Source organism: Syngnathus floridae, chromosome 18 (genome assembly GCF_059516105.1).
Source record: "Syngnathus floridae isolate MCC-2025c chromosome 18, RoL_Sflo_1.0, whole genome shotgun sequence".
In the NCBI taxonomy this organism is placed as follows: domain Eukaryota; kingdom Metazoa; phylum Chordata; class Actinopteri; order Syngnathiformes; family Syngnathidae; genus Syngnathus; species Syngnathus floridae.
In genome coordinates, this window is record NC_142430.1 from 5554567 (window position 1) to 5571397 (window position 16831).

The 16831-nt window shown below is 41.9% G+C and overlaps 2 protein-coding genes across 4 annotated transcripts; one reads left to right on the forward strand and one right to left on the reverse strand.

Moving 5' to 3' along the window:
* The first annotated feature begins 80 nt into the window (after positions 1 to 80).
* Positions 81 to 2812, forward strand: aarsd1 (alanyl-tRNA synthetase domain containing 1). Its single transcript, XM_088360371.1, has 12 exons — positions 81 to 227; positions 517 to 645; positions 749 to 908; positions 974 to 1031; positions 1106 to 1262; positions 1335 to 1451; positions 1531 to 1661; positions 1735 to 1801; positions 1870 to 1961; positions 2029 to 2083; positions 2152 to 2246; positions 2328 to 2812. Exons 1-12 carry the CDS (start codon positions 189 to 191, stop codon positions 2464 to 2466), a joined length of 1239 nt encoding a protein of 412 aa, XP_088216497.1. The 5' UTR covers positions 81 to 188; the 3' UTR covers positions 2467 to 2812.
* LOC148382475 (myoferlin-like) lies at positions 2473 to 15683 on the reverse strand. 3 transcript variants are annotated; one of them, XM_088360357.1, is made up of 54 exons: positions 15417 to 15683; positions 14978 to 15033; positions 14806 to 14897; positions 13679 to 13787; positions 13521 to 13614; positions 13307 to 13461; positions 13118 to 13246; positions 12996 to 13058; positions 12813 to 12863; positions 12713 to 12743; positions 12532 to 12647; positions 12344 to 12470; positions 12171 to 12274; positions 12028 to 12096; positions 11919 to 11962; positions 11475 to 11557; positions 11351 to 11389; positions 10998 to 11122; positions 10813 to 10926; positions 10569 to 10746; positions 10380 to 10504; positions 10208 to 10317; positions 9951 to 10143; positions 9730 to 9885; positions 9532 to 9663; positions 9284 to 9447; positions 8902 to 9016; positions 8712 to 8814; positions 8456 to 8598; positions 8222 to 8392; positions 8020 to 8113; positions 7886 to 7963; positions 7636 to 7817; positions 7396 to 7554; positions 7211 to 7312; positions 6810 to 6971; positions 6518 to 6683; positions 6378 to 6454; positions 5805 to 5816; positions 5640 to 5738; positions 5394 to 5522; positions 5163 to 5318; positions 4987 to 5078; positions 4739 to 4909; positions 4512 to 4660; positions 4310 to 4449; positions 4158 to 4246; positions 3998 to 4093; positions 3793 to 3934; positions 3627 to 3726; positions 3364 to 3557; positions 3191 to 3300; positions 2969 to 3116; positions 2473 to 2902 (listed from the first exon to the last, which is right to left on the reverse strand). In XM_088360357.1, the coding sequence occupies exons 1-54, from the start codon at positions 15502 to 15504 to the stop codon at positions 2864 to 2866; spliced, it is 6165 nt and encodes a 2054-aa protein (XP_088216483.1). In that variant the 5' UTR covers positions 15505 to 15683; the 3' UTR covers positions 2473 to 2863. The 3 variants fall into 3 exon arrangements, with proteins under 3 accessions (XP_088216483.1, XP_088216485.1, XP_088216484.1); XM_088360359.1 differs by adding an exon at positions 6201 to 6257 and having other exon boundaries at positions 8222 to 8598; positions 15417 to 15682; XM_088360358.1 differs by lacking the exon at positions 11351 to 11389.
* Between the last annotated feature and the right edge of the window lie 1148 nt (positions 15684 to 16831).

Here is a 16831-nt window from a genome sequence, read left to right on the forward strand (position 1 = left end):
AATCTAAAATAATTTATTTTGCTTTGATAATGTAATTATATTCATTTTCCCCCTTTGACAGAATCAAAGGATCGCTTTTATTAACTTTGACCTTCCCGCTACCCGTACAAAAATGTCACCAACCTAGCTTCACACTGTAATCTTTTCGTGTCTTATCATTTACTGGTTTTCTCCAAAAATAAGTCAATATGGCTTTCCAGTGTCAGAGGGACTGCTACATGAAAGAGGTAAGAACATGCCTGAGGTGATATGTTAACGCTTTATTGCTTAAAATAATAACACTAACACTATTTTCTATGCATAAATGGTTAGCACCGTTGCTAGCTTAGTGATAGCATTGTATTGTAATAATATTATTACAGTTGGGACGGAGTTGGTGTTTTCTTTTCGTAAAAAATACAGATGCGTAGAAAATAAACTTTTTTTTAATTTTACGTCCCAACACTGCACAAGACAATATTAGATTATTAGATTATTTTTTGTAGGTCCAGATTTGAATTGATGTTTTTCATTTAGTTTGTCACAACTGTAGCTTCCTGCTCCCCATCGGAGCTCAAACTGGAAAATGGTGGAAAGAAAGAAAACGTGAGTGGATTCATTGTGAAGCTGCAAGATACCATCTTATTTCCTGAGGGAGGCGGCCAGGTATGTATGATTTTGGATACCTGAGGACATGACCGAAACCCCAGCAAAATATTTGCAGCTTAAAGCAATATTATTATTGTACTTTTATCTCCTCCTCCACCAGCCAGATGACTATGGGCTGATAGCGGACATCCCTGTTTTGAGGGTGACCAGACAAGGACAAGATGCCGCTCATTTTGTGGCCTCACCCCTGGAGGTGGGTCAGGAGGTGCAAGTGATGGTGGACTGGGAGAGGAGGTTTGACCACATGCAACAACACTCAGGTGCGTCTCCCAAATACTCTCCCAGGGTACTATCTACACTAATAAGCATTTTCTTATTCTTTTAGGACAACATCTCATCACAGCCTTGGCAGAAACCATGTTTGGCTACATGACCACATCTTGGTATATTCACAAAACTTTATTGTAATGCTGTATGTATACAATTTCGCTGTACTCACCCACATTTTTGTTATTAGGGAGCTGGGGCGTCAGAGAAGCACCATTGAACTGAACACTCCGGTTGTTCAAGCAGCCCAAATCCGAGCGCTGGAGGAAGCTGCCAATGAGAAGATCAGAGCTCACATCCCAGTCAATGTTAAGCTACTTTATAAAGACAGTCCTGAAATGGAAAAGGTCAGTGCTAAATTGACTATTTTGTGTGTGTATGTGTGTTGAAGCCAGTGAGTACTTATGCGCTACGTGCAGGTGAGGACTCGAGGACTCCCGGACGACCACACGTGGCCAATTCGAGTCGTTGACATTGAGGGAGTCGACGCCAACATGTGTTGCGGAACGCACGTGTCCAACCTCAGTCACTTGCAGGTATACGAAAACACTTGGAAATATTCAATTTTAGACTTTGTTGGCGTAACTTCAAGGGGATGATTTTTTTTTTTTTTAGGTAATTAAACTCCTGGGGACAGAGAAAGGGAAGAAAAACAAAACCAATTTGATATTCTTGGTGGGAAATAGGGTGCTGAAATATGCTGAGAAAAGCTACAGCACCGAGCGCTCTTTGGTGGCTCTTCTCAAGTAAGTTGCAAGTCAAAGTTTAATTGTGTTAAATTTAAATAAGAAAAGATTTGTATTTACTTCTCATCAACAGAACTGGCCCTGATGAACACGTTGACGCTGTGGACAAGTTGCAGAAGTCACTGAAGCTTGTGCAGAAAGTGAGCCAATATTTATTGCTTTTTATCCTTGGACATTTTTGTAAAATTGTTTTTTATTTTCCTTGTAGACCAACTTGAGCCTACTTCGGGACATGGCCCTCCTCGTCGCTCACAACTTTAAGAATGACCCGCACAGAGGGAATTTCTTCACTTTGCACAAGTAAGAGGTGTTAATTTTCCACATTAGCGAGTGTTGCTTACAAAATGGCGTCCTCACTCACCCACAGAAAAGAAGGCGACAATGAGTTCATGAACATTATTGCCAATGAAATAGACACTCAGGTAAGAATGCAAAACGTAATTTTTTGGTATTGAATAATCAATTAATATTTTCTCTTGACTATTTTCAGGAAACTTTGGTTTTCCTGACTGTAGGAGAGGAAAAGGGGCCAGGTTTGTTTCTGCTGGCTGGACCCAGCGAGCAAGTGGCACAAATGGGACCACGGTATGGGGGAAGGAAAAAAAACAAAAAAAATCCTACAGATTATACAATATGATATTTTATCCATCTTTTTCCTCTGCCCAGATTGTTGGAGCTGCTTCAAGGGAAGGGAGCCGGAAAAAATGGTCGTTTCCAAGGCAAAGCCAACAGCCTGGCCCGAAGAGCCGAGGCGGAAGCTTTATTGCAACAACATTGCAAGCAGCAGAACTCACAAGAAGAATAAATCCAATCATGGTTTAATCATTTATTTACAACAACAGTAATAAAGAAAATAACATTTGCGGAAATATGTAAAAAAATTGTTTGTAGCTGATTAAGCTAGTAGCAAAATGTTGTCAGATGTTCAATGTAATTCTTTTAAATATTTCTAATTTAAAACATTTGAACTGTATTTTTTTTTTTTTTAAATAATAATAGAACCAATTGAGTGAGGCCAATGTTAATGTGGGGAAAAGTCAATCACCTTTATGTGTGTAGCTGAATATTGAAAGAGTGCAAAACAAGCAAGTGTCCCTTCCCAATAACACGTTTTATAAAAAAAAAAAAAAAATAACGTCACTGGATTTTGATCCTTTTGATGTTCTCGTCATCCTTTACATGTCGAGTGCACCTCATCCGCTTTATTGTAGTGGCTTTACTATCTTCATCGAGATGTAGTTCTGGAAAAGGTCAAGGAAATGTAACATCAGTCAAAGCACAAAGTTAGATTATCATCTAAATCTTACCGGTAGAGAGTAGAGCAGGATGGCGAGGAAGAGGAGCAGGATGGTGAGAATGATGAGTCCGATGAAGAGACACCGGAAGCGTCGCCACACAATAAACTTCATGGTCTTGCATGGGTTGGTGAACCAGAAGAAGGAAGTTTCAGGGCGCCTGTTGGTCATGGAGATGTTTTACAAAATGGTGTCCATGAAAAACAAAAAAAAATAATGTGAATGGGTTCCTACTTGGGAAAGTCCAGTTTCGGGTTCATGTTGGGTTCATCTCTGCCTTTTCCTGCCGGTTTTTCATCCACATCAGCCTCACTCACAATTTCCAAAGTCATCTCGACTTTGCCCTATGGACACAAAACAATTTTTGGACCCGATATGAGATATGATATCATTTTGTTCATCCTCACCCCGAGGGCCTTGAGCCCATTTTGCTCAATCGAACACGGCCACCAGCCTCTCACGGACTTCTGTGTAAACAGACACTTGGCAGCTTCAGGCTTGTGCGGCACGTCTACGTCCACCTCATCCATCATGGATAGTGAACACTTTTCTGGCGTCTTTGCAGGGGGAATTAAATTGTGCAAATAGAGCTCCAGTGTTCCTGGGATCCAAACCAAAAACGCATAATTGAAGAATTACTTCACTCCAACAATGTTTCCCATTGACTCACCGAGATAATCATCCAACGAGAATTTGTCATTGTCCCATATCTGAATACTCAGCTTAGGCGGGATCCTGAACTCGGTTTTATCCAAACTCCAAAAATGCTCCTATTGAAACAAATAGAATTTTTTTTTGTCGAGGTCCAAACCTAGAGGGGGGAGAGGTGGGCTCACCTTTTTGGAGACGAGGCAGAGTTGTTCCGCGGGAAGGTAGTCGAATTCAAAAACAAACCTCCAGTTGAAGTTGCCGTCCCCGTCGAGAGACCTGTAATGGACGTCCGTCCTCTGCTTGTCCTCCTCCATCCCTGCCATCCATCTGTGACAAATCATTCATTTCAACTCTTTAAAGTGTTTTAAAAATGTAAATAAACAACCGTACCCCTTGACGTAAATGTCGCTCATGTGCTCTCCGGTGACGCTCGTCTCATCCAGCGTCACATCTGTCGTGTTCCAAATGACCACGCGCAGGAAATGCCTGAAATAAAAAATGGGTTAGGTTTGACGGCGTGATTCAGTAGATGATTTTTAGGGATGCTCACTTTTTGGCTTTGCGTGGGGTGATGTCAAAGGGCGGCCCGGGTGGACCCATGCTCTTGGGGAAAATGTCGACCCACATTTGAAGTCTTCCCTGTACACACAAATGGACAGGTTAGCACGGGGGACATCATGTGGACGTTGAATCTGGACAAACCTGGGACAGATTAGGCTGGAAGCTGCTGTAAAGAGTCCTGGTCTCCACATGCTCAGGTACAAGTCCCTGCGTTCGTAGGATGTGCAGACACAGACGCTCACAAGGTGGACCCAAATGTTCATGAATCTCCTTTTTGCCCTCTGGAAGGAGAAATAAGTCATGTCGTCTTTTTGAACAGCCATGAAAAAGAAAAAAATCTTACCAAAGTGAGCCAGTGTGTATTCTTTCCCGTTGAAGGTGAGCGAATTGCCGTTGTCCTCACTCCTCGGTTTAGAAAAGCCTTTCAGACGAGCGAGGTTGTCCAAGATCTCAGAAGGCTTCAGCTGGTCCCGCCACTGGTTGATTCCAGAACTGACAGCGAAAACACAGTTGATATCTACACCAAATTTTCTTTCACGTATGAAAACATTTTGGGCTCAGTTGCCATACGTGCAGTAGGTTTGCGGCAGGCCACAGTAGGAGTTGTAACGAGACAGGAAACGGTTCTCCAGGTCGATCACGGTCTCCCCGACTTTCTCGTCCCGACTCAGGAGGTCGTAGTCGTAGACGCAGATTTTCAAATCCTTATCTTGGGGTAGGAAGCAGCTCATCTCAAACATCCTACGGCAATAAAAATATTGTGCTTTAATCCTCTGTGGGATTATGTCGCATGAATGCTAATTATGCTAATTAGCTACCTTCCAAACACAGGATTGGTTGTGTTGGGGAGGTAATGGTCTCGGTCATCTAGTGTGTTCTTTCCCAGGGAGATCTTCATGTAGGGGTCACACTGCAGGAAAAGTTCACCACATTGAGATAACAGCATTATATATTAAAAAAAAAAAAAAAAAAAATATTGTTAATTGATCCTCACTCTGCCGTTATTGTCTTTAGGCTGCAGATTGATAGCCCGAACTACATAAATCCTAACCAGACACTCCTGAGGGCCGCTATCTGGAAGTTCTCGGAACTGCCGGGGAGGAGGGGTGATACCGGGGTCGTCTGGCAGGGGGTATACTTTAAACGAGCCCTGCAGGCGGAAGAACACAGACCTCACAGTTTCAAAGTTTCATTTTTCTTTCGACGTGTGAATGTGTCAAAGTACCTTGAACTCCCCGACCACGCTCGGATCATCATCGCCGTCCTCGTTTTTGCCTCGCTGCAGTTTGAAAGTCCTGCAGAAGTCTGTCAGCCCTTTGAATTGGGAAATATCTTCTAGTTCTCTGTCATACACCTGAGAAAATAATTCAAGATCATGAAATTAAAGATTTTTTAGCCAGAAAGCTTCTAATTTATCAATAGCTTGAGGAACCAAATTATTTGAAATTCCACTGATGAAGTGGTATCTTACTGTGAGGGTGTCATATCCTTTTTTGAGATAAGGGGCACATTTCTCATTCTCTCCCACTGAAGCGTAGAATTTACTCCACCAATCTACCGTCTGCTTTTCCTACAAAGCACAACTTTTACAATCAATTTATTCTCAGTTTGAAAATAAAAATAAACACTTACTTACCTTTTCCACGTGCTGTGAATAAAAGAGAAAGTCATTTTTATTATTGAAATAAATGTTTCTTAAAAAAAGTGGGAAAAAGTGGTGTGATTTGAGTTGCGGTTTTCAAATGAACCACCAGAGGGAGACAGAACAGAACATTTGTGTTACAGCACTTTGTTTTGGTAAGTTTCTTGAACAAAGAACTTCTTTTTTTTCTGTGCTGCTGATAAAAATGTCCAAGCCTGGAATTCATTTTCTGTGCTCGTTAGATGCGATGAATAAAAGAACAAAAGAACAGATGGCAAACAAGCTATTAATGGCATTGTGACATCATTAGCGTTGTGCTTTCTCAGCCTTCCAGTGTCATTAGTGTCCAGAGACTGAGCGACAAAAGCAACATCAAGTCTTCATACATACAAAGTGGGAGGGAAGGGGAGTCATTTTGCTGACAGCATCTGACATGCTGCACATGAACTGCAAGCCAGAGTGACATCACATGTCAAATTTGACTCTGCACGTCAAATTATGACTTTTTAGTCCAAAGTTGATTCAAATTATTAGAAGAGAAGATGAAATATTCTTAATATTACCTACCTGGGTTTCTAATAGGAGTCTAGTTTCTTCCATATTGATGGAGATTTGTCTGGAAGGAGTCGCTGCCATGAGAGCCACTGCAAGAATTTTTTTTTTTCGGTCATTCTGTCCAGTGTTGGAGAATTATTTTGTCTCCTCACTTTTGGACGCCATGGCTCCCTCGGCTGTGATGACATATGGGTCGCAACGAAACTGTTCCAGCGAGGTGATGGTGCACTGGCCCACCACCGGTTTCCTGCCGAATGGACGGTGGTCAATCACCTTCAGCACAATCGGAGGCGTGTACATCTCATCCTTAGGTAGAAGCTGGAGGAGGTGACAGGAAGATGGGAATTAAATGAGTTGGTAATGTTTGAACCAAAAAACAGGTTTGGCGGGGGTGTTGACGGAATTTCTTCAAGGATGAAATATATTTCAACGCAGTGTGGTTACCACTTTGATGAAGAGGACCGAGCTTGGAAAGTTGGGGCTCTTCTTCATGTTCCTGATGACTGTGGATTCCACTCTTTGCCCGCCGCACTCCACCACCAGGCTGGGAGAGGACACTGTGGCCAGTTGATAGGACTTCATGTTCCTCAGACCCCATGCGAGAATCTGCGTACAACAATTTCAAATACAAATAAATAAAATTATATCTAAACTTTTTTTTAAAATAAATTCCAAATGTTTAAAGAAACTAAACATTAAAAATGTATTAAATTTAATTCAAATGTATGTATGTAAAATGTAAAAAATGTATTAAAGCAATTTAAAAAATATTAAAATAATAAATACATAAATAAATAAATACATAAACAAATACATAAACAAATACATAAATAAATAAATTTAACCTCCACAGCAGTGAGCTGCACAACAGGCCGGATGCCCTGCGGAACCATGTAGAGGTTTTCCGCCCTCTTTGGGGGGACAAGAGGAAGATCTGAGTCTCCTGACTGGAGAGAGAGAAAGCAGATAATCAAATCAAGATGAGAATAAATGTCCTTTATTTAGGAAATCATCAAGCTCAGATGCAGACCTTATCTTTGAGGATAAGTTCAGCCGCCACCAATGCCTCCCCTTCCTCACGCCACCCCTGCACGATGGGGTGCCATAGCAGTTTGGGCACCTGATCCATACTGGGATTCAACTTGACCAATGGAGCGCAAATACATCGACCCAGCAGCTCATCCTTGCCCTGGATGGTAGAAAATCTCATTAAAGGAAAATCATTTCCTTAGGCGCGATTGACTAAATGATTCTCTTTGTGTGGCGTTACCACTTGGTCATAGTCGTAGAACTCGATGACAACATCCGGGGGATGTTGCGCAAGAGCCTTTGGGTCCCCGTGAATTTCCACATGGTCGAAAATAAGAGTTTGGTCCCAGGTTGGGTTTAAAGTCGCACGCAGTTTCTCTGTCGTCTTACTTAAATGCAAGAAGGACACGTGGGCGTATGGATCTGTGAAGTAAAAATATGTTATGGCCACAGATTGGGACAATTTATGACAACAAACATTAGCGACATACCAGAAAAACTGTCTTTGTCCATAGACGTCATGTTTCTTGCTTGATAGACATAAACACGCAGGTGATACACGCATGACCCTGAAGGAGGAGAGAAGGTTAACAAATTTATCCACCCTCGTATGCTGTCCACTTACTTTCTAAGGAGCAGGACACGGTGGGTGTGTTAGCACCAAACATCTTGGTGACGTCGCCTTTGGAGCTTTTCTCTTTCTCGTCCGTATCAACGCCCTGCCAAGTAAATCAACAAAACTGCTGAGGGGAAAATGCCAACGGCTGTTCACACTTAATACTTAAGTCAATATTTAAAACTAGAACTGGATTAGACAAACTACCCACCAGTGCACCCTCCAGTTTGAAAATGGCAGACGCCCCCAAGCGGTCTTCCGGCGCCATCTTTCTCCTCCAGCGCCTCCGGCGAAACGTATCCGATGATCGTTCCTTCCTGTGGAACTTCCAGCCAATCAGGGAAGAGAATTCCCAACCCTCTGGATCGCCGTGGTCTCGCCTCTGTGGGGAAAGTAGCACGTCGGGCAACCATTTTTCCAAAAATCGGTGTGACAAAGTGCTGACCTCGGCGGAGGCGCCCGGGGGAAGTGCGGCTCTTCTGCGAGGCCGAACCACCCGTCGCCTACGATGGACATGGTACACCTTCTCTGCCGGCACCCAAGATCGAGGCTTGTCCTCTGGCGGAATAGTCAGACCATATTCCCATCCTGTGGACAAAATAAAAATATTTTTCCTTCAATTTTCAGACCAGATACAAATTTTAATATTTGCTTCATGCATTTAATTCTTTTTTTTCTTAATCAAATTTCAACCTCAGCACCTTGATCATCCACAGCTCTGTTGTCGTCAACTGTCCACTCGTCCTCCCACGCCCAACCAGGAGGACATTCAAACTCGCCCGGATTACGGCTCTTCTCGCCATTCTGCCCAACAACAACAACACACAAATCAACCTTTGTGTGTGCACTTGACAGCTTCCCGACATATTTGCATGTTTGCACTTTTCTCACCACGTCGGTGAAAGGCTCAGACGCCGCCTTCCACTCTCCGCCGGGGAAGCGGGTTTCATTTTGGAAAACCTCATCCATGAATTCAGTGTGTCCTGCGTCTGCCTCTGTTAAGAGACTTCCAACACAAAAAAGTCAAATTAGATCAAATTCATTCATCTTTTTGCTTTTAGTTATAGCCTTCGACATATATTGTTAAACTGGGGGTACAAGCTCAGGAAACGGAACCCTTTCACCTTCCCGGCAAGAGTTATTTTCTTAAATCTCTGGCACGAGAGGAATGTAAACAAACGGCCAACTCATTTCCTTGGCAGACCAGAAAAAAATAAACCTAATAAATGAACATTGTGCAAGCAGTGGAACTTTTTTCCTGGGTTGAACTCACGCTTTCTCCGGGTCAATGAACCAGTCCGACTCCCACTCCCATCCTCTGGGGGGCATGAAGTACTCCTTCTTCAACTTGAGGTTGCCTGTTACGTCAGAAAATTTATGGCGCCCCACCAGTCCTGTGGTTCCCCACTTTCCAAACATACTGGCTTGGTTCTCGTACTGCAAAAAAGGCACCGTGGCTTAGTTTCATAATAAAACTTCCGTGCGCCGAGTTAGCTTAGCCCTTTATTTGAATGAACCTACCAACTCTGCAAACACACTGAAAGTCCCCTCGGAGAAAGAGTTGAACTTCTTCTCGTGCGCAGACAAACCCAGCCACATGTTGACTCGGATCTGAACGGGCACCTTCAAGCCTTTGCTTTTGTCCATGGGGTACTGAGAAGAACACGATAGACTCGGTTGGACAGGAGAGACCAGGGTAAGTTAATAGTTGGAGAGTACCTTTAAAATGATAGTCTGGGTTTTGCCACAGTGTTGCCCGCAAGCTTGCTCACTGTATGTGGAGAAGAGGATTTTATGAGCTGGGATACGGCTGTAGGCCACCCTCCTCTCCCCGCGGAGCATCCAGATGATCACGTCAGGCATGCTGTTTTGAGGCTGAAGGTATAAAAAAATGGAGATTAACACCAGAAGTTGAAAATTAAACCCATTCATGCTTTCACCTCTTCGGCAAGCGCTTCAAGTTTCTCCGCCCACGACTCGATGTCGGGTAGAGTTTCAGGAATGTCCTGAGCTTCTTCTCTCATGCGTCTGGCTGCTTGATTGATGCTTTTCAAGCCGCTATCTCGCAGCTTCTTGAGTTGGATGTCCAGGGAGGTCAGATTTGAGCGACCCTCCAGAACCGGTGTTGGGAAACTGGATAAAGGAGACAATGTGATGTTTTTGTGCAGAGATGATTGATTTCCCATCATTGACGTACGTTTCTAGGTCTTCAATCAGCTGACTCAGCAACTTCACCCACACACCAGATAATTGATTTTCGGGTGCTTTAGCAGAAACGGCCGTTCTGAAGACTTCCAGGTTAGATTGCTGTAACGAGGGTAAGGTCAAAAAACAGGATTTTTTTATTTGAGAAGAAAATGGAGCATTACCAAGCGGCGATAGATGTAGAGGATGGTATTGATGGTGTCCATGCGGTGGCTGATGTCCTCCCAGAATGAGGTGACCACAACGACCGGTTTAGTGCCCGCCCATGGTAGGTAATAGTAGTGGTTACCTTCAACCACAAGACGCCATTAATAAAAAAAACACCTTTAAGTCTATAAGTGCGTCTCACTCACCATCAAACACTGCGCAGCTATACTGAGTGGTGGAGGCCAGCGGTTTGCAGGTATTGTCCAATTTGTTGCCATAGTTACCGATGCTGACTTCAAACTGAATTGGCTCGCCTGGTTCCTGGATCATGGAAGCACTGTGGAAGACTGCACAGAGACAGTACTTCCTTCTCCTCTGGTACTTCTGATGTAAGAGAGCAAAACAGCTAATAAGTTTTCCCAAACTTCTTTTTGTATCGTTTACTCTTACCTGTACTACCAAGATGTCATCGTTGGGGATGGTGTCTACTGCTTTGTCAACTTTGCCTTCTAATTTAGTGGACATTCCCACCAGGACTCGGCCTCTGTAGGCCACTCCTTCACCCTGACCCCCCAAAAAATTAGTTAGAAGTAATTCAAGTGCATTGAAATGAGCTCTTCTCTAAAAAAAATTACCTTTCCCAAATTCAGATCTTCATAAGGATCTGGTAGTCCGGTGAATTCTCTGGGGCTGCCGTAGAGGTTGATGTAGCAGGGACCAAAGACGGGCAGAAAACCAACCTCAGATTCTCCTGTTGCCGCTTCGTATAGATACAAACACAAGTTAGCCTTGGATTTTAATATGTAGTTGGTTAGTAGGCGGTGAAATGCTTGTTAGTAAGCAGGGAAAACAACTCTGGATCAGGAAGGGAGGGGCGAAACTGCACAACAACAAAAATTATGTTTGAGCAGTGGCGGAGTTAGGGGGGGACAGCGTGGGCATGCCCTCCATGATAATAGCAAGACAGCAAAATAAAGCACAGGTGAACCTTCATATGACGACAAATCCAAATTTCCCGCATGTTCCTCTATTCCAGGACGAAAGACAAAAATTAGAAGTTAGTCGTGGGGAAATTATTAAGTGCTGGATTTTGGTGCAAAATAAATCGTTACCTTCTATTTCGCCCCCGGAGGAGGCTATTTTAGCCAGGTTGAGGTATGTGGTGCCGACAGCATCATTCCCAGTCACGCGATCCCTGAAGGCACGCATAACTCATTAGCACACGGCTCAGCGCTCACATTCAAACTCAGGCGTGAAGCTAATACAGAAATATTTTTTCAGAACCACTTCTCCCAGCACTTCCTCCATGTCGCCTTCCTGGACCTGCCTTATCTGATATATTGTTCGCTCGGGAATGTTGAAAAAGAGCAGGAAGACAGTGCCAACAGGATTACAAATTTTGTTATTGCAAAGGGAAGGGAGGGGCCGGAGCAGGCTGACTCACAGGCCACATAATTCTCATACAGCTGGTGATGGAGCGCACCCATCTATATTTGCAGAAATAGCGCCTGCTAAAACTTCCCGTTAGCATGTAGCGGTCAGCGTTTGGGACTCACCAATCAAACACTGTCAGTTTCACGCGCTCGCACATGGAAGGGAACTACGAGAGAAGACATCAAACATGATTACATCTCGACGTTGCTATTGGGATGTCGAATTAATCACCTTGACTTGAAGATTCAACACTTGGTTCCACTCTGGGTTTGCATTTCTTTCTATAATTTGAGTACAGAGCTGCATAGGCAAGAAAGAGGTGTTATAAGTATCATTGATAAATGCATGAAAATGAAAGATGAAGGAAGAGGAACCTTTTTGCCCGCAAAACGAGCCTCTATGAATGGATCCACCAGGTTCTTCTTATTTTCATTTCCTCCAAAAATCCCCTTCAGTGACTGGATGAAGGCATCATCCACTAAAAGTGACATTCAATGCTGAGTTCCTGCTCGGGTTGAATGGAAGAGGATTCTGGAAGGTGTCTTACTTTGAGGGATGTCCTCCGCCCGAAACACTTTGAGTGACAAGGTGGCCCATCGGAGAGTGACGCCAGCCGGAAGCAGCAGGTTGCTTTCGATGTCGTCTTGGTCGTCATTTGCTTCTCTCTTCTCCGACTGTATGAGCAACACGTTTGTTTACAATACAAGAATAGAACTAGTTTTTCTTTTTTCTTACCGGTTGCTCGTCGCCAATCCCGACCACAAAAAGGCTGACTTTCAAGTATCCTTTAGCTCCAGAGTTGGAATCATCTGGATCATTCAGAAGTAGCCACTTCCTCATGACGCAGTGGGCTACAGCAAAACAATGGAATTAGTTCCCGAATAGATTGATGACACAACGTTTGTCACAAGCTCACCTGCTTCATCGTAAACATAGCCAACGTCAAGCTGTGTAACAAGACCAAAAGAGATGAGATACATTTCCAAACGACTCGGCCATGAAATTCACAACAGTACCTTAAATTCTCCCATGAGACTGTCGGCCCGCAGAGAGTAGGAATTATAAACCTGCAGGGAGGCATTAAAAGTCCACAGCTCATTTAAAAATAAAATAAAAAAATTAATAATAATAATAATTAAATAAATGAATAAATTAAAAAAATCCTTCCAAGTTATGCTCATTTTGGTCTACCTACTTACCCGAATACTGATGTTCTGTTCAAACAGGTCTGATGGAAGCATGTGGACGTTATAGAAAAACATCTGCAAAAAGTGTTAAATGCTTAAAACGTGACCAATTAAGGGGGGAAAAAATTAATTACCTCGTCAAAGAAGGGGTTGTTCCCTCGCTTGATTCTTGTCCTGTGCGTCTGTCCGCACACCTGAACCTTAACCACCGGCTTGATGTTGTTGCCTGGCAACTGACGGGCTTCGATAATACGGATGCGGATCTGATGGACACCATTGAGGTGAGTGGACTTCATATAAAAAAAAAACTCAGTCTAAGTTACCTGGAAGTCCTGAGGTTTGTTGATGAGCCGGTGTCTGTTCTGTGACTTTGCAATTCGCCTACGGAGGCTCGACGACAGCCCGGGAGCAGATGGGCTGGTGGCGGAACCGCTCGGGGTCCCATCAGGTGCCGTCTCCTCGCCTTGCTCTCCACCACCTCAACGGTTACGTACATTAGGGTGCTGCCCTGAAATCAAGAACTGTCGTCGAACATACCGGAATCCACGGTGGAATCGCCATCATGGGATTCTTCTGGATTTGGGTTGGCATTGGGTGGTGGGTCGTAGCCGACGACGAGGTTCATCGTCGCCTGCAGGGAAGCAATTTTATATTCTACAAATGACGCCATACTAAACATGGTCAGATGTACTTACACCAATATTGTGGCCATTCTCATCAAGCAAATGCACATTTTTGACCGGAAGGGATCGAAGTTGACCGGAGGCAAGGTCTCTCAAAGGAATTCTCGTTGACCCGATGAATCTGCCCAAAAAAAAAAATCATATCTCGAGTTCTCAGCACTGATTTCCTGTGCAGAGTAAACTCTGGCCGGCCAATATAAATGCAAGTCATGAAATGCCCAATGTGTGCTCAAAGACGTCATTGACAAACAATTAAGGTCACTGCCTTGAGCTAACAAGCCCCGCCTCCTGAGGTAAACAAACGCAGAAACAGAAGCCAGTAAATATTTAATTGACAATTCCAACATCCCCAAGCAGAGTTTAGCACTTATAGCATCTTGACTTGTTATTAACCTGTTAAACTCATCACTGAAGGAATCTGCTAATCACGTCAGTGTTGCTTCCAATTTGGGAAATCGAATCAGTCCACACATTGGCGTGCCTCCCCCCTCCCCCCCCCAATTCTTTTTTGCGTTGCCATTGAGCACAAAAATAGATTCTGGAAAACTACTCAAGACAGGAGGGGGAGGGGATGAGGGGAACCCTGTGCTATGACTGCATACATCTTTGGGGAATGTGTCAGACGTGCCAGTGGAAAACTTTGCTCAACGTGGACTCACACTGGAGACATTTGCTAAAAGCTCCTCCCTCGGTTCAGACTGTCACATGCATAAAAGGAGGGGGAACTTAGTCAAAGACATGCAAAGAAGAAAAAAAAATCAGTTCACAAATGTTGCATGGCAGTAATTAAAAGCCAGAGGAAACATTCTTTGCGGCTGCTCTGAATTCATCCCATATGTGGTTCTGCATTTTCAACCACAAGCTGCTTCTTGTCGCTCATGTCATGTTGTCCAGACATGATTGGAGAGAATTTGCCTCATCCTCGCCAACTGAGAGCACAAGCAACGATTCATCTGTCGCGTTGCCCAATCGCAATCAGGCGTCCCACACGGCTCGGCAAGTCTCGGCATGACAAGCGGGGCGTGAGGGGGCAGAGGCAGCCAGCAAACTATTGTTTTTTTTTTTTTGCTTATTCAGCACATAATGCTGCTAATCCATTTCTTGACTAACAAAGGTCAAAACAAAGAGCTAAAACTTACTTATCTTTTCCAAAGGTCTCAGAGTCTTTCACAATCACATCAAGATGGGAGTTGGGTTCTAGTGCGGATCCATTCAGGTTAAACTCAAGGACCTGCAAGGTAAGATAAAAAAACAGCAGTGAATCTCCATACAACTGAGATCTGACTGCAAAAAAAAAAAAAAAACATTTACCTCATTCCATACTGGATTCACCTCATTATCAATGGTGTTTGTTTTTTTCTTTTCATCTGAAAAGAGGAGGCCAGTGAGAAATTAATAACACAAGAAGTAGTAGTGACTCCACAAATGTCCTTTTTAGAAATCACTTTGGATGCAACAAGTGAGCAGCAGCTGTTGCCTCATAAGGGGAAGCATAAAAGAAGAGGAAGAAAAGCCACACCTGCAGACTATAGGTAACTGCCATTTTACCCCTGGATGGTCTCGATTTGTTTTACTGTAAGAGCTGTGACCCAACTTGACAGACAATTATAACTTATTTCATTCCAAAATTGCATTTTTCATCTAAGTGGGAATTAAAATACACGCATTTGTTATCAAATGACTATGTCAAATGCTGCATTTCACTCGATTTAACAATTTCTATCTATAATTTTAAAAAAAAGATATTTACCTTTAAACACTACTGTCGCGAAAGGATCAGGAGTTCCAACCTTCTTTTTGGGGAGACCTGTAGCTGATTCAACCAAAACCCGCAACATGATGATCCAGTTTGACAAAAAGAAAAGGAAAGGGGAGGGAAAAAATCCACAAAGGTTGTTTAATGAGTGAAATGTTCAATCCCGTGAAAAATGATCATCTGGCATCTTCACAGACGCGTCCAGGACGCAGACAAAAGTTGATTTTTAAGAGCAACGTTAGGAAGTGGAAATGAGGGCGGATCACGGGCGTGTAATTATCATGAGTGGCGAGAGACAAATCGTGGGCAGCTGCTGCCATCCTGCGAGGTATTAACATCTAACTTAATTTAAACTAGCAGATAAATAACCCTTTTAAATCAACCATTAATTTTGGAAAGGTGACTTTAACCACCACAAAACAAAAATTAACTACAAACCTTCACTTTACCTCGTTTTAGCAAATATGTTGTAATTTAGCACCATCTACTGGCCATAGAAATTCAATACCATCTCGACCCATGATGTGTACCTTTTTTGTATATCATTGAAAAATGTGTTTGAAAAAACAATCGATGCAAAAGGTGGATATTTAATAAAAAGACGTGTGATAAATAAATATAAATGTATATATGTAAATATTTTTTTATTGCTTGACATTGATAAAAACATTGTACCTTCTATCCATCTCCATAGCCATCTTATTAATTTAATTTAATTTCATTTGATTTAATTTAATTTAATTTAATTTATAATGGTTTAAGCCTGTGATTCTGACTAACCACAAAAGGGCGTTATATTTTATTTTATTTTATTCTTCAGTAAGTCAATATGTAGAAAAAATATCGGACACTTTAGGAGGTGGGCGGTTGTTTTGAATTGCTTTATTGCCATCTAGTGGTTTAAATCTAAAATGCACGCCTAAAATTAAATTAAATTAAATATATTACTTTATATTATATTACTTTATATCGTATTTTATATTATATTGGTCAATATTATATTTTATATTAGATTATGTTATGTAATGTATTATATTATATTATATTATATTATATTATATTATATTATATTATATTATATTATATTATATTATTATATGAAAATATTTTTTTTATTATTGTATTATTATATTAAACTATATAGAAAATATGTTTTATTTTATCATTATTACATTATATTTTATATATTAGATTATAATTATAGTATAATTATATTATTTATATTATACTATATTATATTATATTAGGAAAATAATTTTTTAATGTTGTATTATTAGATTAAACTATATAGAAAATATGTTTTATTTTATCATTATTACATTATATTTATATATTAGATTATAATTATAGTACAATTATATTATTTATATTTAATTATTTATAATTATATAATTTATATTTATATTTGT